At 38.0% G+C, this 14,715-nt stretch overlaps 1 protein-coding gene across 1 annotated transcript in view; it reads left to right on the forward strand.

Annotated features, from left to right (window-relative positions):
* Positions 1-482: 482 nt before the first annotated feature.
* TUT7 (terminal uridylyl transferase 7) overlaps positions 483-14,715 on the forward strand; it is a 41,177-nt gene continuing 26,944 nt past the window's right edge. Inside the window, exons 1-10 of the mRNA XM_027731840.2 lie at positions 483-578; positions 2,475-3,001; positions 7,152-7,327; positions 7,850-7,966; positions 8,704-8,881; positions 9,382-9,470; positions 10,389-10,440; positions 12,226-12,295; positions 13,162-13,288; positions 14,040-14,159. Coding sequence (XP_027587641.1) covers positions 2,506-3,001; positions 7,152-7,327; positions 7,850-7,966; positions 8,704-8,881; positions 9,382-9,470; positions 10,389-10,440; positions 12,226-12,295; positions 13,162-13,288; positions 14,040-14,159 — 1,425 coding nt within the window. The 5' untranslated portion in view covers positions 483-578; positions 2,475-2,505. The remainder of the gene's footprint in view (positions 579-2,474; positions 3,002-7,151; positions 7,328-7,849; positions 7,967-8,703; positions 8,882-9,381; positions 9,471-10,388; positions 10,441-12,225; positions 12,296-13,161; positions 13,289-14,039; positions 14,160-14,715) is intronic.

Raw genomic sequence — 14,715 nt, forward strand, 5'->3', positions numbered from 1 at the left:
TAGTGCGACAGGCAGTAGAATTTTTTTTTCCTACAAGAAACCAGGCATGTGTCCATTTCCGCACCTGCCCCAGGTTTTCCCAGTTCCTGTAATTTGTATTTATGTTTCTCATGGGTAGTTTGCTCTGAACATTAGCTGCTGCAAACAGGGGTCTTGTTTGATGAGATACACATGCTGTATGACTCGGTTGGTTTCAGTACCTGGTGGTGCAGCAATGTTTTCAGTTCTCCCATGAGAGAGACAACAACATCACATTCAGAAACTATTAGACAGTTCTTGAGTTGGGTCCCGCAGAAAACGAAGTGGCGCGTTCACCCGGCTGTTGGTATGAGTTTCCGGGGCCCAGTCCCAGGGGAACTCTCGAACCCTCCCTCTTCATAAGTGCTTCCCGCCTCCTCCCTCTCCCTCTCTCCTCCTCTTCCCTCCCCTCCCGGTCCCTGTCCCGCCCCGCTGGGCCGGAGGGCGGGCTCGCGCAGCCGGAAGACTCGCGCAGATCGGGCGCGCCGACGGCCCAGCGCTGCTTCCGCCTCGGCACAATGGCGGGCGCCGGGTGGCGGCCGGGCCAGCGGTAGCGGGCGGTGAGTGCCCTTCTCTTCAGCGGTCGGCAGCTGGGCGAGGCCTTTCCTGACGGCGGGCGGTGTCCCCCAGCGTTCTGTCCTCCTTGCCCGCCCGTGCGCCTCTCTCCCTCCCTCCCTGGCCGGCCCGTCTCTGCCGCGGCCCCTCCGCCCGCGAGCTCTGTCCGGCTGAGGTGGTGGGGCCGGGTTGTGTGTCGCCACAGCCCCTGCACCGGGGTCAGGGCGGGCAGGAGGGGGCTGGGGGCCTTCGTCAGCCGATGTGAAGACGGGGAGAAGGGAGTCGGGAGCTGGGGCGTGGGAGCAAGGGAGCCCTGGCCCACGTAGCGTGTTTGTGCGCCAGTATCGTAACGCCTCTGCCTGCGTCCCGCTGGCAGCTTGACCGGCGCTGCCTGGTGCTTCTGGCCCCGCAGGAGCCTTGTCGGGCCCATCTGTGATGCCGCTGACCCTCTAGGGCAGCCTCCCCTTCCCCCTGCCCGCGCCAGGCTCGCACCTTCAGTCGTGGTTGGGAGCCGGGGGCGAGCGCAAACTGACTTTTTGCTTCGTTCCAGTACAGGGAAGTGTCGTCATCCATCCTGGCGGCAGAGTATGCGCGTTGCTTCTGGGGATGACTAAAACAAGCTGGTTTTAGGTTGCTCTGAAATTCGGATTTGACAGAGGTTTCTTTCCTAAAATAGGAAGCAAGTACACTTTGTGCGTTTGAAACTTTTCTTTCAGCACTTAGCCGTAGTAGCTTCATTTTCATAGTTGTACATAACTGCCTAAGAATTGTGATCTTTAGGACAGGAATCCTACTTGGTTTGTTGCTTGTGCAGGAGCAAAAAAACTGCTTAAGAGGGGGATAGAACTGAAAGCCTTAGGCCTATAGAAAGCAGACACTGAGATGCCTAAGAGTTCCTTTGTGGCCTGCAGAACTTAAAAAAAAAAGTAAGAAAATCAGGTACCCTACTTCAATATTAAAGGCAACAGAAGGGCATCTCCTGCTGCTTAAGTGCTTCTTAAAAATGCTCCACAGCTTTATCTGCATCCTTAAGCACCTGCACATATTTTGAGAGAGAAAACCTTTTTTATTTGGTTGTAAATCACACAATATTCGGTGTTGATGAGACCACTGCTGCTCATGTGGTTTATGCAGTCTCTTCCAGTAGTTCCCCCTTTCACAGTCCACATGGGTTTATGCCAACATGGGAGTTACAGCTCCCTGGAAATGTTTCACAGTAAGAACAGGAATGTGGCTGGGGAAGGGGGTGGAGGTACACAAGCTAATCAGTAGCCCAGATGTTTTAGGCAATGCTAAAATAATATGAACATGAGTACTTAATACTGAGTGCTGTGAGACCTCACACTGATGGTCTGGGTAAAATGTGCAGAGTCCACAGGGAGTGCATTGTTTCTAAATAATTGTATCATATTTGCTGGTTGCAGCTCAACTTCTTCATCTCTGTCTACTCTGATCATCACAATTTTCATTCTTAACAGGGTGAACGGTTTCAAGGTTATGTAGAATGGCTTTGGGGCCATCCTTGTCATCTCCTACATTATCGACATGCCTTCAGTCGATAATGAAAATTCCTTCAGTCATTCTTTCAAAACTTTCCTGTACTGAGCTGAAACTCTGATGTACACTCGTAAAATTAGCTATGTCTTTTAAAGGCATCTAGACCTTAATGCTGGAAAAGCCATAGGCTGCCTCTGCATTTTATGAACAACCTATAGGTCTCAGACATTTTAAGAGAAGAAACCTAGCTGAGTTTTGTACTGCCTTTTGTTTGTTTCTGCCGAGACTTGCTTGCCTTATTTCAGAGCCAGGGCTTTGATTGTTGAGATTTCTGTAACAAATAAGAGCCAGTGTTTATTGCTTGATTGTTTTTAAAATGCAGCTTTTAACTTTTTGATTTCTAGGTGAGAATCACTAAATTGAACAGCAATAACCATGGGAGATGCTGCAAAACCTTGCTTTACCAAACAAAATAAGGAACAGGACATTTTGCATCAAGAAGAATTAAAAGGAAGTCCCTTACGGAAAGACTACCAAGCCATGGATGAATATGGAAATGGCCATAGCAATAAAATAGATACCAGCCTTCAAAAGAGAAAGGGAACACCAGGTCATTATGGAAGCAGTCTGAGGCGAGGGCCGCATAGTGTTTTGAGTAGCCCAAACTCACTTAAAAACGCAACTTCCAGTCAAGGGTCAAAGTTAAATGACACCCAAAGAGACCAAATGAAGAAGTGGATATCTGATGACCACCATTGTGCTTTCGACACCTGGAGAGAGTACCGATCTGTTTCCTGGGTTCCTGTGCATGGCAGGACAAGAAAGGGCTCTTTTCATGAGGTGGAAGGTGCCGGAAAAAGAAATGTAAGACCACAACTTCAGGAAGACGTAATGAGCGAAGATGCGCCAGATGTGCAGAAAGGAACTTCTGGTAATCAATATGTTTGTTTGTTTTTACATAACTATCCAGTGAAGTAGCTTCCTACACGTGTTACTGAAAAGTAAAATTTCAAGAATTCACTGTTAAAGCAAAAAATTGTTTTGTCATATATTGCAAACTATTGACTGCACTGTACTGCAGCATTTTAAACAAATTGTTAACAGCAGATGGTACAGAACTTGTTTTATAAATTGTGTTGTCCTTGTAAACTGGTTTGTAAGTGGTAGGAGTGAGTAGGTTGCAGCATCTGTGGTGTTCCTGTTTGTAGTTTTCCCTGTACAACTTAATTGAGTCGTCAGGGCTGGTAAGGGATGTTCCAATTAAGTCGATACAGTTGATACCGATTTTGGAGCTGCTTATGAGGTCTGTAACAGTGTGTCTTAATTAAGATTGAGAACAATGCCTTGTTAGTATTGTGAGGACTTAATACAGCAATAACACAAATCTAATTCTCCATACATACTGACCTTTCCTGTGCACAGTTGGTACTAATAATGAGAGTACAAGCCCAAAGCATTGAAATGCAAGGAAGGACAGGCTAAGGGAGTACAAAGTGATCAGTACTCTAATATCTTCATTGAATGCAAGTAAAGCAGAAAGAGGAAGCTCTAAAGAAGAGGCTAAGATTAGATAAAATAAGAAAGACTAAGGCACAGATGAGGTGCTACTAACATAGAACACCTATTGACAAGAAATCTGTATTGTTTTAGTTAAGACTGGGAACCAAAGACAGCACTGATCTGACCCCCCTGCTCAGAGGAAAAGCTATGCTGGTTGATACGAGGAAGTCCAGGAATTAAATGTCCTTTCTGTTGATATTAACTGTCACTAAAAAGATAAACTGTGAGCTGGTGCCCAGTGTCTCACTGTTAGAAGTAAATTGCACACAGTTCAACTTTTTATGAGGAGAGAGCAAAATCAGAATGCTTTCACAAGTTTATTGTCAAATTTACTGGATCTAATGAACTTTTTTCTGTGAAACTTCAGGAACTCACTGAAATACATTTTTGGAACCACTGACAATCATACTTGAGAACTTACTCAGGGGAAGTGAGCTACTAATATAGGGAAAGGGCAAGTGTCTCTTAGAAGTGGAATTGAAAAAACTGGTATACAGCTTTAATCTTGAGAGTCTGTTTTGGAATGAATAAAGTAATCTATTTTAAGTATTTGAAAAGTAACAGAGATAAGTAGTAGTAAGTATGGATTTGTTAAGAAAAAGGTATGTCCGGTCCCAATCTGTTTCTATAAAGTCCCTGTGGACTTGGGAAAAGCAGTTGGTAGATATTGCTGGTACTATATTGTACTACTTTAGATATTCCTGTGTGACGGTTCTGTAAGTAAACTAGAGGAAAATTCTCTGAATTAAATTAATGTAAGAGACTTGCAGAGCTAATTAGATAACTATACTCAGAAAATACTAAAGATTTTGTCAAAATTATAAGAAGTAGTGAGTGAACATCTAGTGAGTGAGGATTCTGTCCTACTCAATGTTTATTATACTACTCTAATGATGAATGAAGACTCCACGCTAATTAACTGTGTGCTGTTAAAATTGAATATGCTGTGGAGCTGGTAGGAATGGAATGCAGAAAAGCAGGAAGATCAATTAAAATAACTTTGCAGAATTGGAGAAATGACCTACATATAGGATGAAATACAAAGGACATAAATGCCATTGTTAAAGTAGGTGTATCAACTGTGCAAATAAAGGAGGAAAAGTTATTGTAAAGCAGTACTTTTCCCAGAGAAGAATCTGAAATCATAGTGAATCGGAAGATGATAACGACTGAAGTGTCATGGTGTTGTGAGGCATGAAAAATACAGCCTCGAATACCCCTTTTTCTAAAAGCTTTTTGTAAACTCAGTTGCAGTACTGTGTCCAGTTTTGGCACCCCAGTTGTATGAATAAAATGGAAACAGTTGAAAGAAGGGCAAGAAGATTGTGAAAACATACAGAAAACAGAAACTACTCAAAACTGTGAACAATGCCCGATCTTTCTGCGAAATGATAGGGTAGGGAGGCATGATTCCGCTGTCTAGGAAAGTAGTAAAAATCTGATGTAGTAATCTGTCTTGTTTCTTTCAAATAGATGAGACACAAAACAGTGGGCCCAAAATTGAGCAAGAAAGATTCAGATGAGGAATAAAGGGAAAGTTTCCAATGGTAAAGCTAGGAAAAAGGTACCTGAAGGCCTTTAAGAACTGGTTACCTGAGCATTGCTCAGGATTGACAAGGTTCCTTTCATCGTGCTGTGAAACAGAGGCTTGGCATAGCTCACCTCTTGAGGTCCCTTCAGAAGCTCTACTTCTATGTCAACTAGCAAAGAATTATTAAAAATGTTTCTTTTACCATTTTCTTTTACTTGAAATATTTTGTGCAGTTGTCCTTTTCCATTACCTTCATGTCTTTTTACCGTAGCTCATAAGTAAGGAGTTTACAACATCTCTGAGGCACTGATTTTTTTGCTGGAGCTTTATCTTTAACTTGCCTTTAGTACTTTATTTAATCATTGGCCTATAATTAGGTTGTCACTGTTGTAACTACCAAATATGAGAAGTATTTCTTTACTTTTAATTTTTTTTAAAGTTAATTAGTGGTTACAGAAATAATTGATAAGTAGGTAGTTGTCACAGTCTTTCCTGTAAAGACATTAATTTAATACACCTTTTTTTCAGTTTCTGTCTACACTGATCAGTTAAAAACGTAGTCAAACAGCTGTGGAAGGTCTTAGAAATTTGAACAGGAGAGTCAATGCAAAAATTGAAGGGTTGTGTAAAGTTCAGAAGCTCAGACTTCTGTTCTGCTCCTTGGAGGTTCCTTTGGAGTACTGCCCCTGCAACCTATTAAGCCTTAGTTCTGTTTATTCCTGCTTAAATTTGTGCTGCTGCTGAAAGAAGTTATATTACCATTCTTATCCTGGTCCTGTTTACACTGCTAGCACATGCATGCTGTTTAGTGAACTGAATCAAATAACTGAAAATACACAACCACGTTGTTTCTCTTTTGCCAATTATTAAGAACAAAAATTGTGGTCACGGAAAAGAAACTTTTTAAATGTATTTGGTAGAGCAGCTGGGTTTTATCTGGGAGGTTTATTGTTTTGTTTTTTTTTTTAATTATTACAAATTAAAACTTCATGTTATAATAAAGGTTTGGGAGTCTAAGGAAGTTACATAAACTTTCTTAGGAGAATGGAACTGTAGAAATTCCATGCATCTGGATATCCTGTTTAGCTGTACAAGTGAAAGGTAAGATCTGAAGTCAGTGTGAAAGTCTGATCTATGTGTATTCATTCCTGAGATGATTTTTACAGGTATGCTTTGGACCAATAGCAATTTCTGCTTCAAAATGATGACAAAAGCTGCTTAAAAGTAGATGTGGTATTTACATTAATTTGTTCAAGAACTTTTGCTGTAAACATTGCAAGCTTCCTAAGCATTATTAGTATGTTTTGCAGCTTTATTAAGTAATGTGTGCAAATACTTAGCAAGTCTATTCTTTATTGATTTCAGTAGCCAACAGGGCTTCTTACTGTTTTCAGTTGTTTATTTAATAATGTGAAGGCAATATTAATGCATATACTGATTTAATTGAAAGGCAAATGACATTATCACCAGTAATAACCATTTGTTAATAAGTTGCTATATGTCATGTAAGGCATAGTGCTGTTAGCCTTTACAAATTATTCAGTCTGTGATACTTGTAGTGGCCAATGGGTCTAACTTATTCCTCTACCAAAGCCTGACCAGGCATCCTGAAATCTTTGGATATATTCTGCCTTATCGTTATAATGACATACAGGTACATTCCAGCTAGGCAGCGAAATCTATTGCACTGAGTTTTGATTTTTTGCCAGTTTTGACAGAGGTATCTGAATAAGGTCATTGTTTTCAATGGGACAAATCAGTAGGGTTTTTTGTAGTTCAGAACAAAGGTACTGTAGATTTTGAAACTAATATACACTCTTATTAGTATCAGACTTGCACAGAAGAGATTATGAAACCATACAGGGTAGATGAATTGTGCCTTCTTTGATTTGCACATAAATAGAATGGTAATTAAGGAAAAATAAATTAAAAAGTGCTGTGTGGTACTCTGCAGTTATTTGATATATTTGCTCTCATAACTCTTTATAAGAAATGAAGAAGCTTAGAAAACCAAGAAGATCAAGAAGAACTAGAAAAGATGAATGTGATCAAGATGAATTGGATGGTCCAGTCATAGATGAATCTGGGCTGTCAGCAAAAGAACTTCTCGGGCTGCAGCAAGCTGAAGAACGATTGAAGCGAGACTGCATTTATAGGCTGAAGAAGGTGCCACTGTCTTTACTTGTATAGATCTCTCCTATTTTTTTTATTCTGTAAATACAATATAGAGAGTATGCTTTGAGCAATTTCTCTGATTGTAGCTAAAAAGTTTAGTTACAGAATTTTAGTAAAATAAAAATGGTTTCTGTTAATGAATTGTCAAGCGAAGTCAGGTTGTCCTTTTGGATTTTTTACTACAATAAGTCTTTGACAACAATTCACTGAATGCTCCTTTAGTTCATGAATTAACACCAGATGTTAATTAAAATGCTGGAGCAGTTGTTTGTTTAGTTAATATATTCTTTCATGGGCATTGGGTATTTTCTACTGTAAAAGATAGGGTGATTGACACAGTAGCATCATTATTCTGGCATTTGATTTGATATGCAAACTTTTTGACTGTAAATATGGAGTTAGGGAAGTTAGAGTAGTTCTGGATTTCAGAGTTAGTCATTCAACTTAGAAAGGGTACTGAATGAAGGTAATACCTTTGTATATTTTAGGGGTTTTTTATTATCTTTATTTTAGCAACCTCGAAGCTACCCATCAGCAAAATATACCTGCAAATTGTGTGATGTTTTGATTGAATCAGTGGCTTTTGCTCATAAGCATATTAAAGAGAAAAGACACAAGAAAAGCCTGAAGGTGAGTTAAGGACAAGAAAAAGTATAAAATGCATATTTATGATACTTTCCTTACCCCGCTAATGACAATGAAACTGCACTGCTTTTAAAATCATTCCTCGTTCATTTTTTGCTATGTTTCAATCTTTTTAAAAACTATTACTTGGTGATACTGGTAAAAAGATTAAACTTTGGGACCTGCACTTTGGAATGAGCAGTAGCAATAAGGAAATGTAGTTGGTATGGCAGAATTAGAAATTATAACGTATATGTCAGAGTGAATATTTCAGTTCAGAAATACTATAAAAATTAAGAACTCATTGATTAAGAACTTGTTTATATTCGAAGGAAATTGGGTTTGTTTTGAACATAAGCATCAAAATAATTTCCAGCACAGTGTCAATTTTACTGGGTTTTTTTAATGAAATATCTTCTGTTCCTTTTACTTTCTCCACTTGAAGTGGACAAAAATATGTCCTATGCAGGTTTTCTGTTTCTTTCTCTTTAACTCCTACCTTTTCACACCTCATAGGTGAGGAAAGAATTAGTGATTTTTTTTTAACATACCAAATACATGTATATATACCTCTGCACATTACTGAAGGCTTCTGGAGTATCAGAATTCTTTATTGCTTCTGACTACCTACATTATCTGGAAAACCTCTGGTGGTGTTACTTGGGATGAGATGTTGGTGTTCGTTCTAGTACATTAAGCAACTCAAGGAAACCATTAAAACATCAGTCTTATTATCTCGAAAGGAAAAGCAAGAAGAACAGCTGCTGACCGCTCTGCCTCCTCCAACGCCTTCCCAGATACAAGCTATTGGTGTTGCTATTGAAAATGTAGTGCAGGAGTTTGGCTTAAATAATGAAGATCTAGAAGAAAGGCTCAACATTAAAACAGTGATGGAAAACTTACTGCGTCAAAAATTGCCAGGTATTATTTGCAATTCGTTCTAAGTGTTAGATATGCCAACTTAAAGGCAAAACAATGACAACAAAAACTGAACAAACAAAAAAGAAATCAACTAAAAGAACACAAAACCCAGACAGCTTGTAAAGTGAAAACTGAATTAAAAATCTTGGCTAGCTAAACTCTGAAACAGTGTATTTAGTTACTTGTCTGTTGAATGACATGATGTAGCAATACAACCATGTTTCAGAATTAAATTACAATGGTGCTCATGACCCAAACAGACCTGCAGTAAAAAGTGAAGATGAAAAGGACATGGGGATCATTTGACCTTCATGGTAAGCCTTTACTAGCAGCAGCATGGAAGGCAGGATTTACTAACAATTCTGGGTTTTTGGAAGACCTTCTTTTCCTGGGGTTATCAAAACCAGTTGTAGGTTTAAGATCTATTGACAATGCTGTGAAGTAGCTACAGACTTAGAATTAGGCATAGAGTAAATGCAGTATAATTCTTTTTGTTGCAGAGTGTTCATTAAGATTGTATGGCTCCTCCTATAGCAGATTTGGTTTCAAAACTTCAGACATAAACATAGATACCCAGTTTCCTGCCCATGTAAGTAAGGCTATTTTATTAAGTATGTCTAAGTAGTTTTGAATGTTTGTATCTTACTTAGATTATAGTTTAAATATATCTTACAGTGTGGTAGCAACATTTTTTCTGAAAACCCAGTGAGTAAAAAAAGCAGGTCTGGTCTTGGGATAACATTCCTTTCTTCATATAAGAGTAGTGATCAGGCAATATAATACAACTTTGTGTTTTGTTGAAACTTCCTTCTGAAAAACTGAAAACATTTAAACATCTGTGCTCTAGCAGTCCTGTGAGACAGATCATTATTTATTTTCTCTTACATATGGATTAAATAGCACTTCTGTGATCTGGTTTCTGTACTGATCTTGTTACTGTACTGACGTATTCACATATATGCATGTTTTGAGCCATGAGACCATATTACGTGTTTTATAGGTAGACTAATTTGAAGTCTTAATTTGTCATGCTACTTGTTTCTATACATCTTTGTGCTTGAACACTGAAAAGGAATTAAGGACTTGACTCCATACTCAAACTTACTCCTGCTGTAGTTGATTTGACAGTGCCATTGTTGGAATTTAGCATTTTCTTTAGGAAACAAAGAATGATCCAAGTTCTTAAAGTGCATATGATTTTAAAAAGCTGTGATTGCAGTCTGTGACCTGATGGAGATCCGCTATGTGAGAATGCAGTCATATTTAAGCATTGAAATAGTAGTTCTCATAGTGTTTTTTTCCCAAAACCGGATCTTTGATAGAGGTAAAAATAACTTTACTTACAGTTGCTCAGAATTTTTTTTCCTTCAAAATAAGAAGAGTTCCTGTTCCTTTTGATACAACTTAATAATAGCCAAATACACCTAGAGGCAATGTTTTAAATTTGAATTGTAGAAAATCACCTTTTTGACAGCTATGAAAACAGCTTTCTTCCTTTTATTGACAGATGACTCAACCAGATGTTCTCTTACTTGTGCAAGAAAGTCTCCTAAGCAGTGGTAAGAAAAAAGTTGCTGCCTTCTCAATTCCACTAAATTATTACTGCTTAGTATTGTTGAGTTTCATCTCTGTTGAACAGATAATATCACAGGCTATCCCTTTTTTAGAAAGATGTGAGACTGAAAAATACTGCAGGACAGAATGCACTGGCAGAACTGCTTTTGATTTGCTATTCAGTGTTATGAGGGTTGAACTTCCACTAGTTGTGCTAATGTGAAAAATTCCTAGTAGGAAGCTTTCTTCTACATTGTAAGTGAAGATGTCATTACACATGAGGTAGACTGCTGCCTTTCTTTCCCCAGACTGCTCTATTAGCCATGCATAGTACAGAAAGTAGCCTAAGCTCTTTAACATGTAACAGAAACCTGGTAAGGTACTTTCAGATGTGGTCTCTTTTCCTGTAATTGTGCACACGCCTGTTAGTGCGGTGAGGGCCATGTGCAAATGACTGCATACACACACATGGGGTTTTTTTCGGGTAATGAATGCAACTCTATACATTAATACAGGGAAATGAAGTTTACAGTCTTTTAAAAAGAGTGCACTTACTCAAACCAACTCAAGCATATGCAGGCAAAAAAAAATGAAAATATGCAGAAAAAAGTTCTGTACTTTTTAAATGCAAATTGCAAAAAGCTTCACTGCTTTCTTGCCTTGCTTTGTGCCCGCAGTTGGGAAGTCAGACCATATGGTTCCAAACATGTATATTAAACGTGCATGTATTTACTGACGTAGATTTTTCTCAGTGCCACCCCCACCGTTATTGTATGTACATTTTATTGTCTGGTCAAATGACCATTATGATATTGGAGAATTTTTCAGCCACATTAGAGAGATCCTGTAAGAATTTAAGATCTCTAATGTGTTTCAAATGCAAGTAATATTTGCATTAACATGTTGTGCAAAGCCTTTTCTATGAGTGAGAATATACAGGGATGGAGCATTAGGTGTTTGAGGTACCCCAGTGGCAAAAGCAAGATACTTTTTAAAGAAATTAGGTGTCCAGTTGGCTAGGTAACATCAAGCCTTGGTAACATCAAGAAAACCTTGTCATTTCAGAATTTTTGAGTTGAGTTTCTAGAATTGTTTCATAGTTTTCTCTCTTCCTGGCCCAGTGAAACACTGAGGCATCAAAAAATGAGTCCAGTTTGAAGCAATAAACACTACTCAGAGAAAAGACTGCAGCAGGATTTGTACTTGGTTAGTGTTTAGATTAAAATGAAACTGAATTGTATTTGGAAAACTGTATAAAGAATAGGAGGAAAAAAGATTTTAAAAGCATAGCAAAAAGACATTACATCATGTAGGCAAGCCAGTTCTGTACTTATATAGAGCATTGTCAGATAGCCAGGGAAAACAAACTTTGATTCTTTCTATATAGTACTGACTTAACACTCTGGATTTTTATTTTTCATGCTAGCATTGTTCCACAGGTGTCATTTGTCTGTATGTATGCCTAAATTATTGAAACCAGCTCTTAACCTAAATATACCTCCTTAATTACAGCTATTGTGTCTGTGTAGATATGAATTTTGAAAAGTTCCATTTTTCTTCAGTATTTTCTTAACAGTGCTTATTGTATAGACCATACTCTTCCCATCACATGTGAAAGTTAATCCAGTCATTCTTGTAAATCATCAGATATACTTTTTTGTTTTTCTCAAAATTAGTCATTGTATTAGGAGCTGAAATTCTAGCTGTACTCCTCTAGTTCCATCCAGTTCAACATATTTTTTTTGTCAACACCGTGCTTAACGTGGCTTCTTTTTCTTTCTCCTATCTAGAATCTTTTACAGAAGTTGATGCAGATTTCCATGCTAGAGTACCAGTGGTGGTGTGCAGAGAAAAGCAAAGGTCTCAGTTGTCACTTTGTGTGTTCTAATAGTATATAGCAATGTAAATTATGTGTACCAACATCTGATAAATGACGTTTCTGTACTAAATTATTACAGTTCCATGGATCTTGAAACACAAACTAACACTCATGGGCAAGTCATTCCTAGCCTAGAATAAGAGGGTAAGGGTTGTTCTGTCGTCAGCTGTGTATTTCCCAATCCCTTCAACCATTATGGCTTCCAGCATGTACCCTTACCCTTCCATTTGGGATAATTGCTTAAGCAGAAACTTTCCTTTCTTATAGGTAGCTTACATACCATATTAAATTATAGATTTCTGTAAGGACAAGATCAGTTCGCTTAGCTTTGCTAGTATTTTGAGAACAAGTGAAAGCTATTTTATTTTGCCCATTTAATGGATATCAGTTAAGATTCATGAAACAATCTATAAACAGCTACTGATAAAAATATTACCTGTTATTTGCTGCTACCTTTATTTTTTCATGTTTGAAAATATTTCATGTGCTGTGTAAACAGCACAGAAACTGTTTTCTGGTGGTTGTGGTATGGGAGGATATTTTTGTTTCATGAAGGAAATTAATACTGTAACTTTTTCAGTTCAGTAAATTAATATCGTTAGAAAAAAATACTTAAATTTGAATTGTATTTTAAAACACTTTTACAGGAAATTATAATGCATATATCTTCAACCTAACCATAAATCAAATTAGTATTGCATGCTGCTTTTCATGCAGAGACACAGTCTTTGAGAGGTTTTCAAGTCTTTCCTTACAGCCTTCTGCTACACTGTTCTGTGAGATATTATCTGGCCTATGGGTGTTATTATGAAACCTCCAAGATCTTTTGTTTCTTTTTGGGTTTTAGTGGCCTTATTTGTAAAGTGAGTGCAGGGAATGAGAGTGCTTGTCTGACAACAAACCATTTGGCTACACTTGGAAAGCTGGAACCTGCTGTCGTACCTTTAGTGACTGCCTTCAGGTACTGGGCAAAGGTAAGAGTCATTTGTGTTCCCCCATCTGTGAATAAATATTGAATGAGTTTCTATGTTATGCTGGTAAGACTGTTGTTATAGTTGAGAAAACAATTGTTGAAACAGTCCTTGGAAAAAGAGTTGGAATAAGGGTATAGATTTTCATAAATTGTAAATTTTGTAAATTATGTAACTATCATTTGTCTGCAATAATGTTCTGCTAAATTTCAAAAGGGGAATTTTAAACTTCATTCAGTAACATGCAGACTGTAAGAATCCTGCTTTTTTGCTAAACTAATCAGAGGAATGTATATGAAATGGAATTGCAAGTTCCCCATAAACTTAATCCATCATGAAAAAAAATAAAGGAAAAAACTACTTTTCTCCATTGTAGATGAAAACCATCTTGTGAATAAACAATGTGTTCTAAAACTTTGTGTGCTCACCATTAAAATATTATTTAATTTAAAAAATTGAAAAACTTTTGTCTTGTACTGTAGCTACATAAAAGGAGTCATCATTTTCTGAAAATGGCAAAGCAGACAGCATATGGCACAGTCTGCATTCTATGGCTCTTATACTGAAAATGTTACAGTAGTAACATACCTGCAGTAAATATACAGGCCTTGAGAACAAATTCCATCCATTAAAAGCTCAAAGATATCTGAATTTCTGTCAGTATTTAATGTGTAAGGCTTCTGAACCATAATTAAAAGAATATTTTTCATGGTATCACTTCAAAATCTAATGACTGCACAATTCGTTTTTGCAGTTGTGCTGTGTTGATCGTCCTGAAGAAGGAGGCTTGTCACCTTACGTGTTTGCTTTAATGGTTATTTTCTTCCTACAACAGAGGAAAGAGCCTTTACTACCTGTCTATTTGGGATCGTGGGTATGTGTATTTATACAGTGAATAGTGTGAATGAGAGGACCAGTCGCTTGTGGTGCTTTGTAATCTGTCAGCTTCATACTATTCTGAGCAAGCCATTAGCAAGCCATTTCTGCAGGAATTAAGAACGTGAATTCATCCAGGCTACACCCCTAACCTTTGTATGCCTGGCTGTAAGATTGCATTTCACAATCTTAGCCATCGAATTAAGTGCTCTATTGCCCCTTTTGTGGATAAGGAGAGCTGGACATTGAATAATGCATTTTGCAACAATTTATTTTTTCTTTTTTTTTTGGCCTTTCTTCCAGAGTCTTGTGAACTCAATCCACATAGCTACATATCCCAAAACAGTATCTTGGAGTTTGACATCTAATTCTTCAAAACATAGACTATATTTGGGGAGCACTCTGGTGTGATACCTGCCCAAGGGATCAGATTAGAAGTTTAGAGCATGTATTTCTTGGTTTTAGAAACTGAAATGCTTCTTAATATCAAGAGTTGTATTATGGATGCAAATCCAGAATCCAATTCTCCAGGACACCGTTTAGGTGTTATATTC

Source organism: Pipra filicauda, unplaced genomic scaffold, assembly GCF_003945595.2.
Source record: "Pipra filicauda isolate LSUMZ 115617 unplaced genomic scaffold, ASM394559v2 scaffold191_size1418713_pilon, whole genome shotgun sequence".
NCBI classification, from domain to species: Eukaryota; Metazoa; Chordata; class Aves; order Passeriformes; family Pipridae; genus Pipra; species Pipra filicauda.